The sequence below is a fragment of the Myotis davidii genome, unplaced genomic scaffold (assembly GCF_000327345.1).
Source record: "Myotis davidii unplaced genomic scaffold, ASM32734v1 scaffold453, whole genome shotgun sequence".
In the NCBI taxonomy this organism is placed as follows: domain Eukaryota; kingdom Metazoa; phylum Chordata; class Mammalia; order Chiroptera; family Vespertilionidae; genus Myotis; species Myotis davidii.
In genome coordinates this window covers 329,831-351,314 of record NW_006285234.1, presented here as the reverse complement: position 1 = coordinate 351,314, position 21,484 = coordinate 329,831, and the positions used below count along the sequence as shown (strand labels likewise).

The 21,484-nt window shown below is 38.9% G+C and overlaps 1 protein-coding gene across 1 annotated transcript in view; it reads left to right on the top strand.

Annotated features, from left to right (window-relative positions):
- Positions 1 to 21,484, top strand: part of CNTNAP4 (contactin associated protein-like 4) — a 246,043-nt gene that overhangs the window by 40,771 nt on the left and 183,788 nt on the right. The window contains exon 2 of the mRNA XM_015558780.1: positions 1,846 to 1,956. Within this exon, the coding sequence (XP_015414266.1) occupies positions 1,846 to 1,956 (111 nt within the window). The remainder of the gene's footprint in view (positions 1 to 1,845; positions 1,957 to 21,484) is intronic.

Below are 21,484 nucleotides of genomic sequence, written 5' to 3'. Positions count from 1 at the left end.
TTTGTAAATTTATATGTGATACACATGAAAGGATAGATAGTAGACATGCATATACCTTCCTATATATTCTTTTAGCATATTTATATATACATATATTGCCTTATTTTAGAATTAACCACTATCCTAAATTTTATGCTTCTCATTTATTTAAACTTTTTTGTTTTTAAGTTTTTAAAATATTTTCTTGAATTTACTAGAGTTACATTGGTTAATAAGATTATGTAGGTTTCAGGTGTACAATTCTGTAATATATCATATATATATTGTACTGTGTTTACCATCCCAAGTCAAGTCTCATTAATAGATTTTTTTAAATCATATATGTCCCCAAACAAATGTTACTTAGCTTTGCTTGTTTTTAAGATTCTGAAAACTATGAAACATGTTGTTAGGTCTTCTATAACTTTTTAGTTTTCACTGAAAATTTTGTTTCTAAGGGCCTGGTTTTTTTTGTTTTGTTTTGTTTTTTGTTTTTTTTTTGTGTGTGTGTGTGTGTATGTGTGTGTGTATTGGTATAGTTCCTTTTTACTGTTGGGTGTTATTCCATTATGAAAAGTACTAAGCTTTATTGATCTGTTCTTTGGTATTTGGATGTTTGGATTGCTAACGATTTTTTGCTATGATGAGCAATGTTGCTAGAAATTGCACATGTCTCCTGGTGTACAAATGCGAGAATTTCTCTAGGTCACTGCTTCCCAACCTTTTTCTTTTCATGGAATACAGGAAATACTTGTTTTTGTATTGTGCCAGTGTGTAAGATCTCAAAGTGCCTGGAGAGCAGTGATTCATCGTAGGGACACTCTCTCCAGGAGGACCTGTCAGTGGAATTGGTGGAACATGGGGTATGGGAGGTTAAAGTGGACAAATTGTTTTTTAAAAGTAGTTGCTCAAATTTGCAGTCCCACTAGGAGTCCTTCGGAGCTTCTCCGGGCCCACACTGTTCAGGGGTCCTCAAACTACGGCCCGCGGGCCACATGCAAATACAAATATTGTATTTGTTCCCATTTTGTTTTTTTACCTCAAAATAAGATATGTGCAGTGTGCATAGGAATTTGCTCATAGTTTTTTTTTTAAACTATAGCCTGGCCCTCCAATGGTGTGAGGGACAGTGAACTGGCCCCCTGTTTAAAAAGTTTGAGGACCCCTGGTCTGGATGATCTGGTGTTGTCAGACTTCTGGAATCTTGCTAATCTAACATCTGTGAAATACTATCTAACTGTAGTCTTGATTTACACTTCTTTTTTTCTGATGAGCTTGAAAAATCAGTGTATATTGGTTCGGTTTGGTGATCTCTCCGGTTTTGGCTTGTGCCATTTTTTGTCCTAATGTGTTTTCTAATGGATTTAAAGGTAGTTTTTATTTTTCTTTATTTTATTTTGTTTTCCTTAATTTGGAATACAAATTGTATAATGTTTTGCAAGTATTTTCTATGTGTTGGTATATTTCTTTTCATTTTACGTAACTTTTGGCCATCATAAGTTCTTAATTTTTATACAGTTAAATTTAGAAATCTTTCCTTAATAAGTATATTTATAAATTTAGGTATACTGATTGGGTATTTTTGTTTCTTGTTTAAGTAAAACTTTTCTTCTTGAAGATATTATATTATTTTGTCATTTCTATGAAGTTTGCCTTCTCTTTTTTCATATTCTCTTGTCTTTAAGTTTTTTTCTTTTCTTATTGAACTTAATAGACCTGCATGAGAAGACTGTGTATAAGCAAAGGGCATATTGTTATAGATTCTCTTTTTCTTATTTTGTTTGGTTTGTTTGTTTCTCTTACCTATTGAAGCCAAGAGAGCTGTCAGCACTGTACTAATCCGGATGGATTTTTTCCTCCTGGCAGATGACTGTGATGAGCCTTTGGTGCCTGCCCTGTCTCAGGCCTCGTTCAGCAGTTCATCCGAACTCTCTAGCAGCCATGGTCCTGGCTTTGCAAGGCTAAACCGAAGAGATGGTAAGTCTGTTGCTTTTTCTTCCCCTCTGAGGATCATGATGAATCTCATTAATTTTCCGTTCTCTTTTAATAAAATCAGTATAAGTGATATGTTGTAAATGAAGTAAATTTCTGAATAAGCAAATAGTAGAAGCTCATGTGATGTACATGATGTGTAGGATTGATTCTGGCATGGCAGAGGGATGCATCCCATTTTAATCCTGTATGATCGTTTCAGCACCTGAAGAGCTGAATTCCTTCAATCTGGCAAGCTTTTTTATATACCCTATAAAATAAACTTTTCTACAACAGTACAGATGGTCCCTGACTTGGTAACGGCTTGACTTAGGATTTTTTGACTTTATGCGAAAGCAATACACACTGATCATTTCCTGAGCTAGGGATAATATGGTACCACACTCTCAAGTGATGATGGGTGGTGGCTGTGAGCCGTAGCTCCCAGTCAGACACGTGATCACAAGCTTAAACAATTGATACTCTATAGTGTACTATGTTCCAGCCATTTTTTTGATACTGTGTTCTGAGCATGTTTAAGGTAGGCTAGGCTAAGCCATGTGTTCAGTAGGTTAAGTATATTAAATGCATTTTTGACATATGATCTTTTCAATTTATGATGGGTTCAATGGGAGGTAACCCTATTGTCGTTCTTTTAAGCTACAATCCTTATGTACAGGATTGTACAGTAGCCATCAAAATCTCATTGGCCCTATGTTTCAAGATAAGCAAGGAAGTTTGCAAAAAGAAGTACTTTTAAAAGTTACTAGTTATTTAAAAATAATAAACTCTCAGTGTGTTTCCTTCTCAATGTGGATGACGTGATTTGCTCTCCTGTTGACCGTTAGGTTGTGTTTAATTGCTCGAATTCGTTTAAAGTAAAGTGCATATAATTCATTGGCAACTTGCTATAGAAATAAGAGAGAATTTCAAAAGTCTGCACTTGGGGACAGAAGATGATCGTGGTCCCTTTTCATAATCTGCTAAGGCAAAAACCACCTGTGTATGTATTCTATGGTGATACTAACACAGAAAACATTTTGAACAACCATAAAGCAGTGCACACTGACATCATATATTATTCAAACCGTGATTTGCTCATTCATTATCCCCTTCTAGCAGGCCATATGTCAGCCACCTCTTCTAATTTTACTGCTTGATGTTATCCTTGGTCTGTTTAATGTTTGAGTACATTGAACATTAGGCATAGCAAGTAGATCATGTGTGCATGTGTGTGTGTGTCTGTCTGTGTTTTGTCATCTGGTACACATTATAAATATCTAACAATTGAGCATGATTTTAGATTTAAGTTTATTTCATTTTAAAATTTTATCTCATATTATTTGAGATAATTACTAATGTGTTTCTTTTATATTGACATAACTACGTGTGTTTCTGAGTGTGAGAGTGTCAACAAGAGTAATCACTGAGATCCTTGTGGAATGGGGAATTGGGAGGGCCTTGAATATTTTTGTGCTAACCTTTTACTTTGATTTGCCTTGTAGTGAGAGTTATTGGTCACATTGGACTATCTCTCCCTATTTTCAGTTCTGAATCCCTTATTGATCACAGGCAAGTGAGCTTTCCTCAACCCTCTGAAGGCCCATCCTGACCCTGTACCCAAGGTCCTCCCAGTGGGAATGCTGCCGTCACAGCACTGCTCTGGGATGAGGTCCATCTGTGCTCCTTTAAAGTAAAGCAGAGTTTAACATTGGCCACCATTCCATTTGAGTAATAAAAGCTTTCATAGGATTTGGCTCTTGGAAAGAGATACAAAATTTAATTTAACCATCTTTATTTCATTTGTTGAGGTTCAATAAATCACAAAAAGTATATATAAGTTATTAATTGGGTAAAATTATATTTTTCATTAATTCACATACTCATCAGAAACCTCCATCAGTGGGACTCATTTTCATTCTTAATTCGTTTCTATGGCTCTTGGTGAAACACAATATCAAACTTCATGAATCTCATTTGCATGTTAATGAAACAGAGAAACAAAACAGGCTCATTTTAATTATCTTTTGCTGGTTGTCAACCTACTTGATTACATTTTTCTTTTACATTTAGTTTTTCTTCCCCCCCATCATAATTACATGAAGCGTTCACAAAGGAACGTCAGATTTTGAGTGATTTATTAAAGCCTATATATTATTTCTAGTATGGCAACATTCCTTGTAGTGTTTAGATCAGGCTATGGAAGGCTATTCAGCCAAGTTAGCAGGCCATGTATTAAATCAACTGAATCAGCAACTAAAGGCCCTACTGTCCTACAAGCACAGGTAGGGTGACCTCTTTCCTCTGGAATCTGGAAAACTTAGAGCCAAAGATTGGCAGACAAGAAGTGAGAAACCAAGTTCAGTAGCCCACTGCCTTCCCTCTGTGCAGTAGGAACTATGAAAATGATTAGGCCCTCTAAAGGGGAACTGAAGTCAGGAAAAGTTTTCATGTTCTCATTTCTGCCAGCAGGGAAGAAGAAAAAGGAATCTTTTTTTTTTTTTAGGTATGTTAATTTAAATTTTCTTACTTGAGTGTCAGTGTGGGTTGAATTGTGTCCTTCAAAGGAAACTTTCACATCTTCACTTGGTCCCTATAAATGTGAACTTATTTGCACATAGGGTCTCTGCAGATATAAGTTACGGTTATATCGGACTAGAGTGGGCTCCAAATAAGGCCTTATCAGGAGAAGGAGAATTGGAGACACATAAGGATAGAAAAGACCGGTGGAAGGCAGAGTGAAGACAGAAGCAGAAATTGGAATGATGTAGCTACCAACCAGGAAAAGTCATGTGTTGCATGCAACTACTGGAAGCAAGGAAGAGGCAAGGAAGGATTCTTCTCTGAGGCCTGCTGAGAGAGATGAACCTGCTGACGCCTTGATTTTGGACTATAAGCCTCCAAAACTCTCTGAGAAAAAAATCTGTTCTTTTAAGCTGCCCAGTTAGTATATGGTGTTTCTGCAGCTCTGAGAAACTAGTACAAGCGCCAGTGAGTAAATAACTTCTTTTCGTACTCTCTTTGCACTGGGAAGATGCATCTCAATTTAAACCTGGCAGACTCCCTAGCTCAGAGAAGTTTAATCCAAACTTAACTCTAAACAACACGTCAAAAAACAATCACTACTAATCCTGGCTATAAAATAGAACTTAATCTCCCTCTACCTCAGGGGTCCTCACACTATGGCCCGCGGACCACATGCAAATACAAATATTGTATTTGTTTCCGTTTTGTTTTTTTACTTCAAAATAAGATGTGTGCAGTGTGCATAGGAATTTGTTCATAGTTTTTTTTTAAACTATAGTCCGGCCCTCCAACGGTCTGAGGGACAGTGAACTGGCCCCCTGTTTAGAAAGTTTGAGGACCCCTGCTCTACCTTGACATAATATTCCCATTGTTGTAGCTGGCCTACTGTTTGAAATATAATGGACAACTTAAATTTTTATTATTGTCGATGTAGAATTCAAACAGGTTCCAGTGCACCATTTGATAGTCTATCAAATGTATGCTCTTAGAAGAGAATTTAAAGAAGCCATATATGTAGAACTGCTCCTGGGGTTGCAAAATAATCCCAATGTATTTGGAAACCTTGGAAATGGGTTATTGCAAAGTGATATACTTGTGTATACAAGTAAAATAATAAAGCAGTAAATAAGATTAAAAATAAAATATTTATATGTGGGAATATAAACAAATATATGTACATGTGTTAAAGTATAAAACAGATAGCTTTCATAACTGACAAATGCAGGGATACTGTGCTTTATTGCACTTCACAGATGTTGGGTTTTTCACAAATTGAAGGCAAGACCTCCACCAGCAAAAAGGTTACAACTCGCTTCTTGTGATACTCGCTTTATGTGGTGGTCTGGAACTGAACCCGTACTATCTCTGAGCTATTCCCGTTTTCTCTCATCTATTCTGAAAGATCAAAATATTTCCTGTATTTTCCCATCATCTATTTTTTTTTTAACCACAGCTAAACCCTTCTACTCTAAATGCTTGTAGAACAATGCTTTCCCAGGCATATACAATCTGCTGTTATAATCAAGTATCTATTTGCAGCAAAATTAGCATATATAGTTAATTAACACAAAGAGCTCTCATTCTTGGATATACTTCTATTGTGAATAATTATAACATTCTATGAAGAAATATTTGGCGATTCTTTCTGCCCTAAATCATCGCACTTGTTTGCATACAACTACTACGCTTACATTAAAATCCCAAAGATAAATTCCCCAGATATGCACGATGCATGTCAGTACTTAAGAGAACAGATGAGGTGAATGTTTCCTGCTGTCAAACATATTGCACGAAATCTTCTATAATTATTACATTAAAAAAATAATAACATTAGTGTTTTGGGTTTCTTCGGATAAGTTCCCAGAAGTAGGATCTCTGGTCATAAAGCAGTTCCATTTTTAATTTTTTTGAAGCAACTCCATACTGTCTTCCACAGTGGCTGCACCAATCTGCATTCCCACCAACAGTGCGTGAGGGTTTTCTTTTCTTCACATCCTTGCCAACACTTGTTGTTTGTTGATTTGTTGATGATAGTGTGAGGTGTTATCTCATTGTGATTTTAATTTGCATTTAAGAAACACTTATTCGAAAGAATATATGCACCCCTATGTTCATTGTAGTGTTATTTACAATAGCCAGGATTGGGAAGCAGCCCAAGTGTCTATCAGTAGATGAATGGGTAAAACAGCTTTGGTACATTTACACAATGGAATACTACTGGGCTGTAAAAAGAAAAAAGAAAGAAAGAAAATTTTACCCTTTGTGACAGCCTGATTGGATCTGGAGAACATTATGCTAAGTGAAATAAGACAGTCAGAGAAAGCCAAGTACAATATGATTTCACTCATATGTGCAATCTAATGAACAGACTGAGCTAACAAGCAAAATAGAGACAGACTTAGCAGGCTGACAGCTCTTGGGGGAGGGGAGACTGGGTGGTGGTGGAGGGATGGAGCAAAAAAGAAAACAGAAAACTCATGGACATGGACAATAGTATGGTGATTGCGGGGGCAAGGTGGGTGGGTGGAGGTGCAAGAAGGTATAAGGGGATAAATGGTGATGGATAAAATTAAAAAAATAATAACATTAATATATTTAGTAACCAATACTTTCTTTAAGAGGAGAAGAATAGGAGATGAATTTTGTGCAGGACGGAAACAGACTCAAGCCTAAGTAACGTGATGCCTCATCGGCATGTGGGTGTGGTTCAGAAATGTGCCTGATAGGTGCCTGATAGGTCCCCGGGGCCAGAGTGGGACAGGTAAGCTTCCCTGCTTGAGGAATGAACAGTGTTTACTGAATTGGGGAAGGCCTGTTCTTGTAGAATTTGTTAGAGAAATATGCTTCTATGTCAACTGCTTCCCCATCATTCCTAGGATCTGATGTGTCGAGGAAGCCCAAGGCACCTCAATAATTACTTGAATTGCAAGTATCCCCCACCTCCATGCTGATTCAGGCTGTGGCACATGACTTCTTATTAGCTCTGCCTAATTTTTCTTTCTCGTGGCCTACTTTCTCTCTGGGATTAGGAGATGTACAGTTCCTAAAATTGTAATGAGAGCTCTTAAACCCAACTAAATCTCTGAACAGTCAGATTCCTGAGACTCAGGCTTATAGTCACAGAACACATGCTTCCCCAACACACTTGACCCTCAGCCAATCTGCTGTGCTTATGCATTCTCTCTTATGGATCATACAATTTGAGATGAAGAACAAACGCTGTGGTGTTAGACATATCTGGGATCATTCACCATTCCTGTGTCCGCAACCCAGGTACATGCCCTTGACCGGAATCGAACCTGGGACCTTTCAGTCCGCAGGCAGACGCTCTATCCACTGAGCCAAACCGGCTCCGGCCATTCCTGGGTTTAAATCCTGCTACTTCTTACTCATTTAAGGACAGAAAACATATTTGACCTCTATGCTTTAATTCCCTAATTTTCTATTGGAAGCATAAAGAAAGTACTGAAATGCTATTGGCCTTATTGAAAATGATCACAGTGCTGTGGTGTGGTCACGAGTATTACCAAGCACAGGCCCAGGAGAGTGTTAAGCAGTTTCAAAGTGTGACCTTCCAATTAACCCCCTTTTAGAAAACCTCACAGGACCAAATATATACATTAGTTTACACAAAGATAATCTCAGGGAATTCAGGCTTCTGCATAACTCTGGTAGAAGAATTGATTTATTCCTGGTTAATTTTAAAGCAAAGCAGGGTCAATGATTTATAGTTACATTTTATATGTTCATCATTAGCGTGCAGTAAAGAAGAAACGTTCTTAAATACCCTTAGTCAACATTTGTGAATTAGGGTGATCTGATGGTTTTATTGAAAATGCTTTTACTTTTTTAGTCATTGGAAATTGGTTTGTGAAGTTAAAAAACTTGCTAATGTTTTTTTCAAATATATTTTTTATTGTTGATAGTATTACAAGTATATCCCCCCCACCTACCCTCCCATTTTCTCACTACTCTATTGCCCATGTCCACAGGCTATGCATATAAATATATAAGTTATTTGGGTATATCTCTTCTCATACCCCCAATCCCATGCCTCCATGATTCAGGCCTTATTTTGTTGGTCATTTCATTTTGTTCATTAAATTCCACAAATAAGTGAGATCATGTGGTATTTGTCTTTCTCAGATAGACTTATTTCACTTCTTGCTAGCGTTTTGATAAAGGTGTGGAGAATGAAGTTGAAATCAATTTTATGGTCAGTGGTGTGTCACTCATGCTTCCAGATTATATTTTGTGTACTAACCTTGAGAAGGTGAAATAAAAATGAGTAAAGATTTACATCTCGTTTCTCCATATACTTATATCCTCTATTCATTAAAGTAGAGGAGAGTTTGCTGTCACTTCTGGGATTAATATTTAATCACTTTTCTTCTATTGAAGAAGATTCATTTGATTTAACACCAGAGATGGTTGTCCACCTGACCTTTCGGTTCTCTCCTTACTTTGGGTGTTGCCCTCCCCCTTGGTCCCCCTACTTAAGGACATGTCCCACCCTCTTCTAATGTCTCTCGACAATGTCTGGCTAGTCCCTCTATCTCACCCTTCATCGTCCTTGTCTGCCCTATAGCACATTTCATTTAGCTCTGAATCAGTCTGATGATGTAATCTGAGTGAGTGAGCCAAGGAGCCACTGCTAAGTTATTTATAGTGATAAAAAATGCTGGTTTTGGAATCATGAAAACTAGATTATAATACTAAATGGTGGTTGGCCTTGGGGAAATGATATTTCCTCTCTTTTACCTCTTTCCTATGAAGGTATAGGGTTGAATTTGAGGATTTCTAAATTCTATGACAATGAACTCTTTTTTATTTGAAATATTCTATGGATAACATCTTTTCTTTAATAATGGATATTTTGAAAGCAATGTGAGTGATACGGATTCAATAGCAAGGTAGTGGAGAGCCTTGAGGAAGATTGTCCTAAGTCATCTTAAACTAGAAGACACAGAATGCTCCTGGCCTAGGACATCTCGTCAACTGTTATAAAATCTAATAATTAAAATTATAAATATGGCCCTAGCTGGTTTGGCTTAGTGGATAGAGCGTCAGTCCGCGGACCAAAGGGTCCTGGGTTTGATCCCGGTCAAGGGTATATACCTTCGTTGCAGGTTTCTCTCCGGCCCCGGCTCTGGTGAGGGCTCGTGCAGGAGGCAACCAATCAATGTGCCTCTCTCACAGTAATGTTTCTTTCTGTCTTTCCCTCTTTCTTCCACTCTCTCTAAAAATCAATGGAAAAATATCTTCCGGTGAGGATTAACAATAACAACAAAAAATTATAAACATGATCCTACTGAAAATGACAGAATGACTCAAATTTGGTCAATTAAAATATATTCATAAAGTTACAAGTTATCAATAATATTTGGCAATTTCTCTGGCTATCTTTAATATTGTTTACATTGTTGAGTAGAAAAAGTTCACATGTAAGTAAAGTGAAAATAAACAGTGAGTTAAGTAATAAACAGGCATTTTATGTTGGGATCTCTGAGAAACAGCCTAGGCTGATGACTGAGGTGCCTGTTGGGGCTAGTTCCCAGAAGAAAATGGGGAGGGAGTGGAGGAAGCAGGACAAAGGAGGGGAAGAAACCAAACTATTTCAGGTGCAGGCCCCCACACAGCCTGATCCCCCAGGAAACTCTGGATGATAACATTTTACCTAAGACTTTGGCCTACCTCATGGTCAAGGAACTGAGTTTAGCAAGGTGGCTGTCTGTCTGATTAATTTAGAAACATTAGTGGCTTGGTCAGCTTCAGCTGCTATAACAAAAATACCATCAACTGGGTGACTGGCTAAACGACAGATATTCTCATAGTTCCACAGGTGGGGGAGTCAAGACCAAGGTGTCAGCAGATTTGGTTCCTGGTGAGAGTCCCCCTCTGGCTTGTAGACAATTGCCTTCTCACTGTGTACGTATGGCCTTTCCTTGGTGCATGTGCAGAGAGAGATCTCTCTGTCTTCCTCTCCTTATATGGACACGAATCCCATCATGAGGGTTTCGCTCTGAAGACCTAATCTAAACTTCATTACCTCCCAAAGTACCAAATATCACCATGTTGAAGGTTATAGCTTCAACATGTGAATTTTGATGAGACACAAACATTCAGCCCATAGCAGTTAGCTACGTTTCTATAAACTAGTAAACTAGCTAGAAAGTGTTAACGGCTTAAGGATATCTGAGAGAAACCAAGATAGCCAGGCCTTCAGGGGCAAGGTTCAGAGAAAGGAAATGCCTTACAGAAAGCCTGACATTTTCTGCACCAAACAACACAGCTTCAAAACATGTAAAGAAAATGGACAGAAATAATAGGAGAAATAGACAATATAATTGAAACACAAAGTCATTGTGAGGGGTTTTTAATAGAATTCTCTCTGTAGCTCATTGAAGAATTAGGTCATGGAAATACAGAAGATTTTAACAGCAAAGTTAAATTTGACAAAATATGTAAATATGTAATTTATATTTTAATGTGTTGCAAAATAAAACTCTGCCTCCAACAGCTCCAGAATACACTTTCTTACCCAGTGTACTGGAATATTTACTTAAATTTATTCAGGGTCATAAACAGTATTTCAACAAATCTCCAAGGATTTAAAACCTACACAGTAAGTGCCCTGGATACAATTAAGGTAGAAATCAATAATTAAAAATATTAAAAAGCCCAGAAAGGTGTGGAATTTAATTAACACACTTCTAAAAAAGAAATCTCACTGGAAATTACAGAACTCAGTAATAACAAAATACTGTAGATCACAATTGTGAACTGCAGCTCAGACCAAATGGATAGCCTTAATTGCTTATATTACAAAAAAAAGGAAAGCTAAGTATTAATTAATGATCCATCCATACTTCTCAGTTTCTCAGGAAACTGAGACCAGTAGATGAAACCAAAAGTAAGGAACAGGAGATGAAAAAAGAAAAGCGCAGTAGTTAATGAAGTAGAGGACATGCAATACAGAAAATCAATAAGACAAAAATATAAGAGGATATTTTAAACTTCTTGCTAATAATTTTGAAAATTTAAATGAATAAAAAATTATTTGAAAAACACAACCTACAAAATTTAATCCAAGAAATGAAACAGAATATTTAAATATTCCTCTGTCTGTTAAAGATAGTAAATCCATAATTTACATGCTCCAACAGAGTAAACTCCAGGCTAAAATCTTCATCTGTGAATTCTTCCAAACACTTTAAAGGAAGATATAACTCTAATTTTATATAATTGCTTTCAGAGGACAGAAAAAGAGTCGTATACTCCCCAACTCATTCTGTGAGGCTAGCATCACCTTGATGCCAAACCTTATCAAGGGCAAACAAGAAAGGAAAATTAAAACCAGCTCTCTCTCATGAATATAAATGCAAAATGCTCTAAACAAAATGTTAGCTGACATGTGTGAAGGGCCTCAGAATGAGAACGCCCCCTCTCGGCTGGAATGTCCAATTGTTCTCATGGCCTGGTGGGTGGATAACTACAGAAACAGTGAGGGCAGGGGCTTAGAGCTTCCTTCTCTGATGCTGTGCTTACTTGTCCTGAGCCTCTTCCCCAGGACAGGACGGAGCAGAAGTGTGAGGATAACTATGAGTAGGAAACCATTTTTTCTGTATTCACTGTGTAAGAGACTATTATAATGAAAGATGTGGTGTAATCTGACACTTCTTGAGTGACACATCCTGTCAGCCCCACCTCTTTTTCCAGCCCCTGTGTAAGGACCAAGTCCAGCTTCCCACAGGTGTAATAGGGCCTCATTTTGGGCTGGGCCACTTACCTGTGGCTTCCTGCCCTGTGGCTTCCTCGGTGCTGAGAGATGATCTACCTGCCCCAGGGAATCCATGGGCATCATACATTCTATGGCAGGGACTGGGGCCTATTGTCTGCCTGTGAGGCTAACCTTGATCATAGAGCAGCAGTTCTCAACCTGTGGGTCGCGACCCCTTTGGGGGTCGAACAACCCTTTCATAGGGGTCACCTAAATACATCCTGCATATCAGATGTTTACATTACGATTCATAACAGTAGCAAAATTACAGTTATGAAGTAGCAACGAAAATAATTTTATGGTTGGGGGTCACCACAACAGGAAGAACTGTATTAAAGGGTCGTGGCATTAGGAAGGTTGAGAACCACTGCCCTAGAGGATGAAAACTGATGGATAAAATGTTCCCCATTTTGTCCTCAGGATAGAAAGTTCTGAGATGCATCTTATAAGGCTTCTCAGAAGTGTTAAACTGCTCATTTTATTCATACTTCCCCCTCCCCCCTAATTTTATCATGATTTTATTTGTCTATCTGTGTTCTTTTGTATCTCATGGAGCTTCTTTAAGATGATTATTTTGAATTATTTGTTAGGCAATTCAGAGGCTGCATTTCTTTGTGGCTGGAAGTGTATTAATGTCCTTTGGTGTCATGCTTGCCTGATTTTTGGTGATCTGTGTGACCTTGCATTGTTGTCTCTGCATGTGAAGGAGCACCACTGGGCAGTCCCTGGGAAGGTAGGATTAGTCCCATACTTACTCTGTGCGAGACGGGCTGGGTCTGTGGGGAAGCCACAGGGTCGCTTCAGGGTCCTGCGTCTGGGGGCATGGGTGGGTGTGCCTCCTGCAGGTCCCTGGGTGGGCTGGCTATCCCCTGGCTGAAGCAGGGCAGGGGCGGAGACGGGTCACAGGGCTGCTTCAAGATTTATAGTCAAACCCAGGTCAGCAGGCCTGCCTTCAGGGGCCTGCTGGGTAACTGCTCGGGCAGGACAACGCCTGGACTGTGGCTGAGAGGAGCTGGAGCCAGGTCACAGGGCCACTTCAGGGTCTGCATTTGGATTAAAGTAGACACAGGTGGAGGTGTCTCCCTCCCTGTCCCAAGTGGGCAGGGCTGCTCCTGGACCTCAGCTGAGAGGGGCTAGAGCCGGGTTACAGGACCACTTCAATAGGCACAGTCAGACCAGGCTAGAGGGCCTACCTCTGGGGGTAGCAGCTGGCTTGTCTCCCAGCAGGACTGCTCCCTGGTGACAGCTGTGAAGGCCTGGGGCCAGGTTATGGGGCCGCTTCACGATCTGCAGTTGGACTGAGGTCGGCTGGTCTGCCACAGGGACATGGGTAGGTATGTCTCCTGCCTGGGAGGGCAGAGCTACCTTTGGACCATAGCTTGGACCAAAATGGGTGGGCCTGCCTCCAGCGGCACAGTCAGGACTGTCCCCTTGTGGGTCCATGAGAGGCAGGACTGCTTCTGACATGAGGTTGGATCCCAGTGCTCCCACAAGGGGAATTTTGTGCATGGATGGCTGCCAAATTGTTGTTAAAGGGGATGTGCGCTGGAGACCTCCTATTCTGCCATCTTGCTAATGTCACTTCATGTATATATGTGTGTATATATTTATATATATATATATATAAAACTTATCTATCCATCTATCTAATAGTTCTGTAAATTAAAATATTTTCCCCATAAATTATTTTATATGATTTTTAACCGTAATCTTTTTGAAGGCTGCTCTGTAGATGAAATTCCATGAGAAAAAGATGTTGACAAATTACATGATTTTATCATGATTTTATAAGGGCTTCTCTGTGTTTCTTCTCAAATAGGACTTTATATCAGATTTTCTCCCTTAGTGGGAATTGTCAGGGCCTTACGGTTCTAATAACTTAAGTAGAAAGTGAGCCTAAAACCACATTTAAGTATTTTGAGTATTATTTATTATTTTTCTCTTATCTTTTTTATCCCTTTAAACAATTGACATATAATGAATATTAAAAATAGAAAATAAAAGGGACACATGTAAAATTGACTATGAAATTGACCATATAAAATATAACTGACTTAATAGACTATATAAAAATATCTGACAGTATAAAAATGAAAAGCAAGGTCAGACTTGCCAAAATGAGACTGTTTACAAGGATTTTTCCAAAGCCTCCTCCTTGACCCCAGCATTGTGTACGCCCTCCCTGAGTGGCCTGTCCACTGCCAGGGCCTCAAGAGAAGGCCTGTGCGGACACCTCCTACATCGGTGCTGGAGACGAGCACAGCTAACAATCTCCTTCCTTTATTTTCAACTGCCTGCTGGAATTTCCCAGCTGCCTGTGAGATGTCTTCACTAACAAGTTCAACATATCCAAACCAGCTTCTACCTGTAATGATTTTTCTTTTCTGGTTCCTGGTGGTTATCTTAATCACCATGACTTAAATTAATAGAATCACTTTTTATTTCTCTCCTGTCCTTCCTGAAGATGATAAATTCTGTGCATTCCTGGCTTGCGGTCTGTCTCTCTCTCTCTCTCTCTCTCTCTCTCTCTCTCTCTCTCTCTCTCTCTCTCTCTCTCTCTCTCTCTCTCTCTCTCTCTCTCTCTCTCTCTCTCTCTCTCTCTCCCTCTCTCCTTCTTTTTTGGTTTTGTTTTCATTGCTACCTTCTCAATGCAGTTCTTTGATTTCTTGACAGAATGGAAGGGAGTGAGGGAGTGAGAGAGAGTAAGAGAGAGAAACATCAATGTGAGAGAGACACATTGGGTGGTTACTTCCTAAATGCACCCCAACTGGGGCCAGAGGTGCCCCTGACCTAGAATCAAACCTGTGATCCTTTGCTATACGGCCTGATACTCTAACCACTGAATACACTGGTCAGGGCAGTTCTTTGATTTCTAAACAATGTTATTTTAATATACCCCTAACTGGTCATGCAATTTTGAAGCTTTCCTCAAGAAGAGTCAATTTTAGTTGTACACCTGGAACTAATATAATATTGTATGTCAACTGTATTTTAATTTTAAAAAAATTTAAAGTGCAGTTTTGACCTTGTTTTGTATCTGCTTAAGACTCTCAGCCCCCACCTCTATTGCATATATAGGTGTTTCTGAATGTGCTTTCTAAGTCCAGCTAATATTCTGCAGTGGTTGAGCAGATAATTTGTTAACCTCAAGGGAAAAAGGAAGAAAAAAAATCACAAACTTTCAGAAACTAAATTATAATTTATGGATTGCCTCCCATTTACTAACAGAGCATAGCTATTACTGATATTTATTAGATTTGTTCTTTTCCTGTTAGTACTACATCATATTAATTCCATGATTAGTAAAAATCTATAAAGGTTGATGCATCATTGATGCATAAGAGCATATAAGAAATAAACATGTGCCTTGGCCAGTGTGGCTCAGTTGGTTGGAGTGTTGCCCTGTACACCAAACGTTGGCAAATATTGGGTTTGATTCTCTGTCAGAGCACATACCTGGGTTGCGATTCAATCCTAGGTCAGGCGTGTGTGGGAGGTAATCAATTGATGTTTCTCTCTCACATCGAAGTTTCTCTCCCTTCCTCTAAAATCAACTGAAAAAAGGAAATAAACATGTAAGAAATAGAAGTTCAGAACATGTCATAACATAAGGAGTGACTGATTTTAGTATGAAGAATAAAACATATGCACAAGGAATGTGAATATTTGAATGTGGTGATTTCATATAAGCATCTAACAAGGAAAGTGCTGGCTAGACAAAGCAAAGACATTGGACCTACTAGACAAAGATTTTAAATCAACTCTGTAAAATATGCTCAAAGAGCTAAAGGAAACCAGGAGAATGCTGTCTCAACAGTATATCAATAGTTACAAATTATAAAAAGGAACTAAACCAGTGATTTCTAATGCAAATGTTACAACTTTTTTCTATAAAGGAAAAGAATAGAGCAACGCATGCATCGAAGTTATACTCCTAATAGCAAAAACATCTCATTACTGATAATAATCTTGCGGAGCAAAGTAGAACAAGCTGTCTATAAAATTCATCTTTCAAGACACTATCATGAACTATTTTTTAGTGGCTCAGAATATGGAGGGTTAAATATTATGAGAAGATGCTAGTAGACTCCTGTTTTCTTCAGTGAAGAACTACTTTGATTTCTGAGTTTTAATTCTGCTCTTGCTTATATAAGAGCAAAACACCAGCCTTTCACTGTGGTTTGCCTTGGTGAACCATACGGCAGGAGAAAACTCCTTCCTTGTGTTGTGGCTCATTTGGTGAGCCACTTGAAAGTTGGGAAATGCTGAGCACCTGGTCTGAGGTGACAGTGGATAGACGGCGGGAGCTTTGTTCCCAGGGGAGAGTTGGCAGTCAGTGACATGTCTCAGCATCACAGTCTTACCAAACGGTGGTCATTGTCAAGAGTTCAAAAACTGGGCAGTAGATTCTGCTTTTTTTTAATTAAAATGTGCTGGCTGATGTTGAGAAAGGTTAGAACATAAACTCCTCTACTCAAGATGAAATAGACATTTTTAATGACAATAATAATGCCCTGAGAGGCTACTTCTACTAGTATATGTGGGATAAGTTGAGGACTAGAAATGGGCATGATCTCCACACTTGTCCTTCATCTCCCTTCTGGCTCAGAGAGTCACACACCACCCAGTGTTTAAGGGAGAGGGGTCACTATACAGTTTGGGAACAAAAAGGGTACCTTTTAGGTCTAAAAGGGGAGATGGCCAGCCTGAAGGAGAGTTTGGAAAGGAAGGAAGAGGGTTAGGCATGAGCAAGCACATGTGGAGACTCATTGTCCCTGCAGGCCTATCCTCAAACTGAGTCCATACAGGTAGCTTTACAGAGCCCTTCATTCTCGGTCAATGATCTGAATGTGAAAGGGTGCTCAGAGCAGGTGCTTGAAGAGGAGATTCCCCTCCACCAAGAGAAGTCGCTAAGTCATTACGTTGCTGCCATGCAGAAACGGAGGTGTGGCAGAGACCTCATATCAGCCCCAGAATGTGAAAGACCAGGAGCCACTGTGGGCACCGAGAAGGGATGCACCGTTCAGGAATGAAGCGGTGGTGTGGGCAGTGTCATACCTGGGTTGGAGGGAAGAACATCAGGATGTTGTGATAAGGCAGGTTGCAGCTGACCTGTGACAGGTCACCAGGGAGCACAGTGGGAGCTGCTTGGATGTCGGGATTGTTCACAGCCCCTGTAGAAGACCAGGCAGGGGGTCCTCCCCTGCCCTGCACCAGGACTAACTCCAGGGCCAGCAGGAGGGAGGGAGGTTCCTGCAAGCACTTTGAAGCTGAAGGTGACAGGCATTTAATCCTGAATTGCCTGAATAATCCATGAACTGGACTGAGTTCCTCTGAAACAATTAGATTGATTTTCTACATCAGACAGAATAGGAGCTCGAGGGAGAAAATTAGATTGGGTTAGGAAAAAAATGCATTTTTCACACCTGAGGCTGTAACTGAGAAATTCATAACCGCAATATGATTCCAACCTCTTTGCTAAGGAAGCTTATCTGAGATACGATTAATAACCTGCTGGCTCCTGAGAGCCCACTGTGAGCAGCTCTTCCAATTCAGAATTATCAGGTTGGGAGCTTACAATCAGTCATGGAGGGAGCATTTACACCACAGGAATTGACAAAAGCTATCAAAGCAGGACTTCTCCCCCCCACTCCCCAGAGAACAACTTATTAAAAACTTACCACCATACCACTACCTACCTGAACTTATCTCTTATGAGACAAAAAATAATGATGTTGGGAAAAGATATTGTAATTTCTTTTAAAAATCGGGCTGTGATGTAAAAATTAGACTAAGGTATTTTAAAATCTCATTTCTGCTTTTTCTGTTTTGAAAAGATGTGAGGAGAGTTTGTTTTTCATGTTGAGATTATTCAAAAACCTAAAATCTAACTACTCAAACCAAAAGAGTTTGACATGTTTCCAGGACTTGATTATTACACACACACACACACACACACACACACACACACACACACTATTTTGCATATTCACAATGCACATCTTCTGTTTTTCTCCATGACATATAGATGTGAGCTAAGGTTTTTTATTTAGTATATATGAAAAGTGAGAAGTTAAGCCAATTGGCTGTGGAAGCTACCCATACAGATCAAACTATCCATCCTCAAGCCGGTTAGAGCTTGGCAAAAGATCGCAAAAATGATCTTCTTGTAGAACAATATCAATAAAAACATTTAGTATTAGTGATCTTAAATTTTGTGTGTTGTGTACATTTAAAATTGTGGATGATCTCTTTTAAAATTACCTTACCCTAAAATTTGTGATACACATGTGTGCCAAACACAAAGCACACCCTAAGATGTCCTTAGATGCTAAAAGTTCAGCAGTTGTCTCCTTAACTTTAAAGGAAGACTTCCTACAGCCTGGCTCCATTCTCCTCTCTTGCCTTAATGATCACTGCCCTCTGCATGCCCCCTCCCTCCCTTCAGTCCAATTACTGCCATCCTGAAAAATGGGCCTTGCATTTGTCTGCTCTCCATCAGCCCTCTGCTTGGAAGACTCCAACCCTTTATTTTGACCTTTCACAATCCTACCCCAGAACCTACATACAATATATGTTTCCCTAATCACTCAGCTAGCAGCACACTCCACAACCCCAAACTCCCTTAGTGTGTGCTCTGTTTTGGTTCCTCAGTTCCTCAGATAATATGCATCATCTGCTATGTGTCGGCTTGCTCTTTCATAAAAGATAAACTGCAGTGATGGTGAAGCCGCACTGCATGTTAAAAACACGCTCTGGAGTCAGATTGTGTTTAGATTTTGCCTGATTTTACTGCAGCTCTGTGCCCTTTCACAAGTGACTCTACCTTCCTTTGCCTCTGTCTGTTTATGTCTACAATGGGCCCCCAAAATAATAATTTCCATCCCATAGGCTTATTGTGAGAATCATATGAATTAGGGCAGTGAAGCACTTAGTACATTGTAGGATACATAGTGGTTTCTATTGAGAGCTGGCAGGTCCAGAGTCCTTCTTACCACTGCTTTGGGGCATGGATATACTGAGACATTTTGGGTGATGGTTTTAGGATGTAATTGTGGTTATTAATGCTGGTGATCAGAATGTGGCAATAGTTCCTTGTATAGTTTTCTCTGTTGGAAAAGTTTGTGTGTGATTTAGTACTGAAAATCAGAACCAGTCAATGTGACTGTATTCTTTGTCATGAGTGATGGCATTTAGAGATTTTAAAGAAGATGATATAACTTTCTAGTTTCTTTTGTTTCCATAATTTTTATTAAGAATTAGAAACATCTCATTTCTGCCTCTTTTCTATTTTGAAAAGATGTGAGGAGAGTTTAATAGTGTTTAGATTGTTCAAAATCAAAATGTAACTACTTTGTAAACTATATATATATAAAACAGAATAATTTAAATTTTAAAATATTTAATCATATAAGACACTTTATTAAATCAATATTCAACCAATATTTACTCGTTCATTGGAATTCAAGACACATTTCAGATACTCCAAATAAAGATTGATGGGAATTAATCAGAATGTTTCTAATAAAAGGAATGGTGAAAAGAGAGTTTAAGATCCTTTGAAATGTCCAGTTTCTCATAAAAAAATCTGTCATTTTGTTACCAGAAAACTAGATAAACACTTACAGCCCTTTGACCTTCTGAAGTCATCTCAGAATCTACCTAATTTACTTCAATTGTTCTGTGTGTGACTGTCTTAGAACAATAGCAGTTCACCCAACAGCAAGTCTCGCTTTTATGTCTGACCACAAAAAATTTTACCAGGGTGGATTCAAATGTGACAATGGTATTCTAATTTGGATTTTATTCTTACTTATAAATTTAATGAACATAAATCAACTCAGTTCCCTTATATTACAAAGTTCTTATATGTAACAAGCTAGATTGTGAGAGAGGGAGTATTTGAGCTGCGGTTGAGAGGCAGAGGAGAGAAAGTCCTGGTTGAGTGAGAGACAGGAGCATATACAATTGAAATGAAATTGTGGAGAGTGACAATAGACTCCATAGCCAATTGTATGGTTTTCTGAAGCTCCTATGCCAGATTGAAGTTGTATTAATGTTGTTCTAAAAAAGGTGCCTTTTTGTTACCAGGAGAAAAAAATACCCAACCTATTACCAAAACAACTCTGGGAACAATGGCTTAAAAACAGATTAGTTAGTTATTTTAGAGACATATATTGAAGATTTCTAGACAGGGTAGGCCACAGGCAGGAAAACCACTTCAAATACTTCTCCAAACCCTATAAACTTATTCAGACCCCACTGGCCTTGCTTCATTTTCCTCATCCTAGAAGAGCTGCCCCAGGTCTAAAATGAGTCATTCCACAGCAGCCTAATTCTTTGGACTTCCTCGGGACTCCTATTCCCAACCTGCAAGTAAACACTGAAAAGCATTTTATAACTGAGTGGTTGAAATGATAAGGTGCAGATAATGAAAAGGCTAAGGTGACAATGAAAATCACTTCGGAGGCAATATGGACCAGGTTTGGCAATTTCTATACATATAGAAATCTCTATATTTATTACTCAAGGGAATAATTAGAAATGATCCCAAGATTTTAGTCTGATTGAGTAGAAGATAGGAAGATGTGGCCATCTGGTTTTCACAGGAGGGAGGGCGTCCATTTTTGGAATATTGAATTTGATATATATATAGAGAGAGAGAGAGCATCCATGAATAGATCTATAGGAAGTGTTCAGAATTTGGGATACAGACTTCAAAGGGAAGTCAGAGCTAAAAATAAAGATTCAGGCTTCATCATCCAAAAACAAAAACTAATCATTGCAGCTACAGGCAACATAAACATAGTCCACTGAGACTATAAAGTAAAAGGAGAAGAGAGTTGTGTTAGCTTTTCAACAAAAGCGGAGACAGGGAACTCTATGAAAGATGTTGAAAAGGGCTGGCCAGAGAGGTTGAGAAAAACAAACAAATGAGAATTTGCAGTGTCACATGGAGCTAAAGGAGAGACTTGCTCTCAGTGACAGATTTTTGATCGTGACTTCTGATCTAGAAACATTTCCTGATGCTTTTTTCTCTGTTCATTTATTGAGCCAGATGGATAGCCAAAGGTACAGGATGTCAGCATGGTAAAGCAAAAAGCTTTGTGTTTTTTGTTGTTAATTTATTTTTAAAAATATATATTTTTATTGTTTTCATACAGGAAGGGAGAAGGAGAGAGAAATAGAAACATCAATGATGAGAGAGAATCATTGATTGGCTGCCTC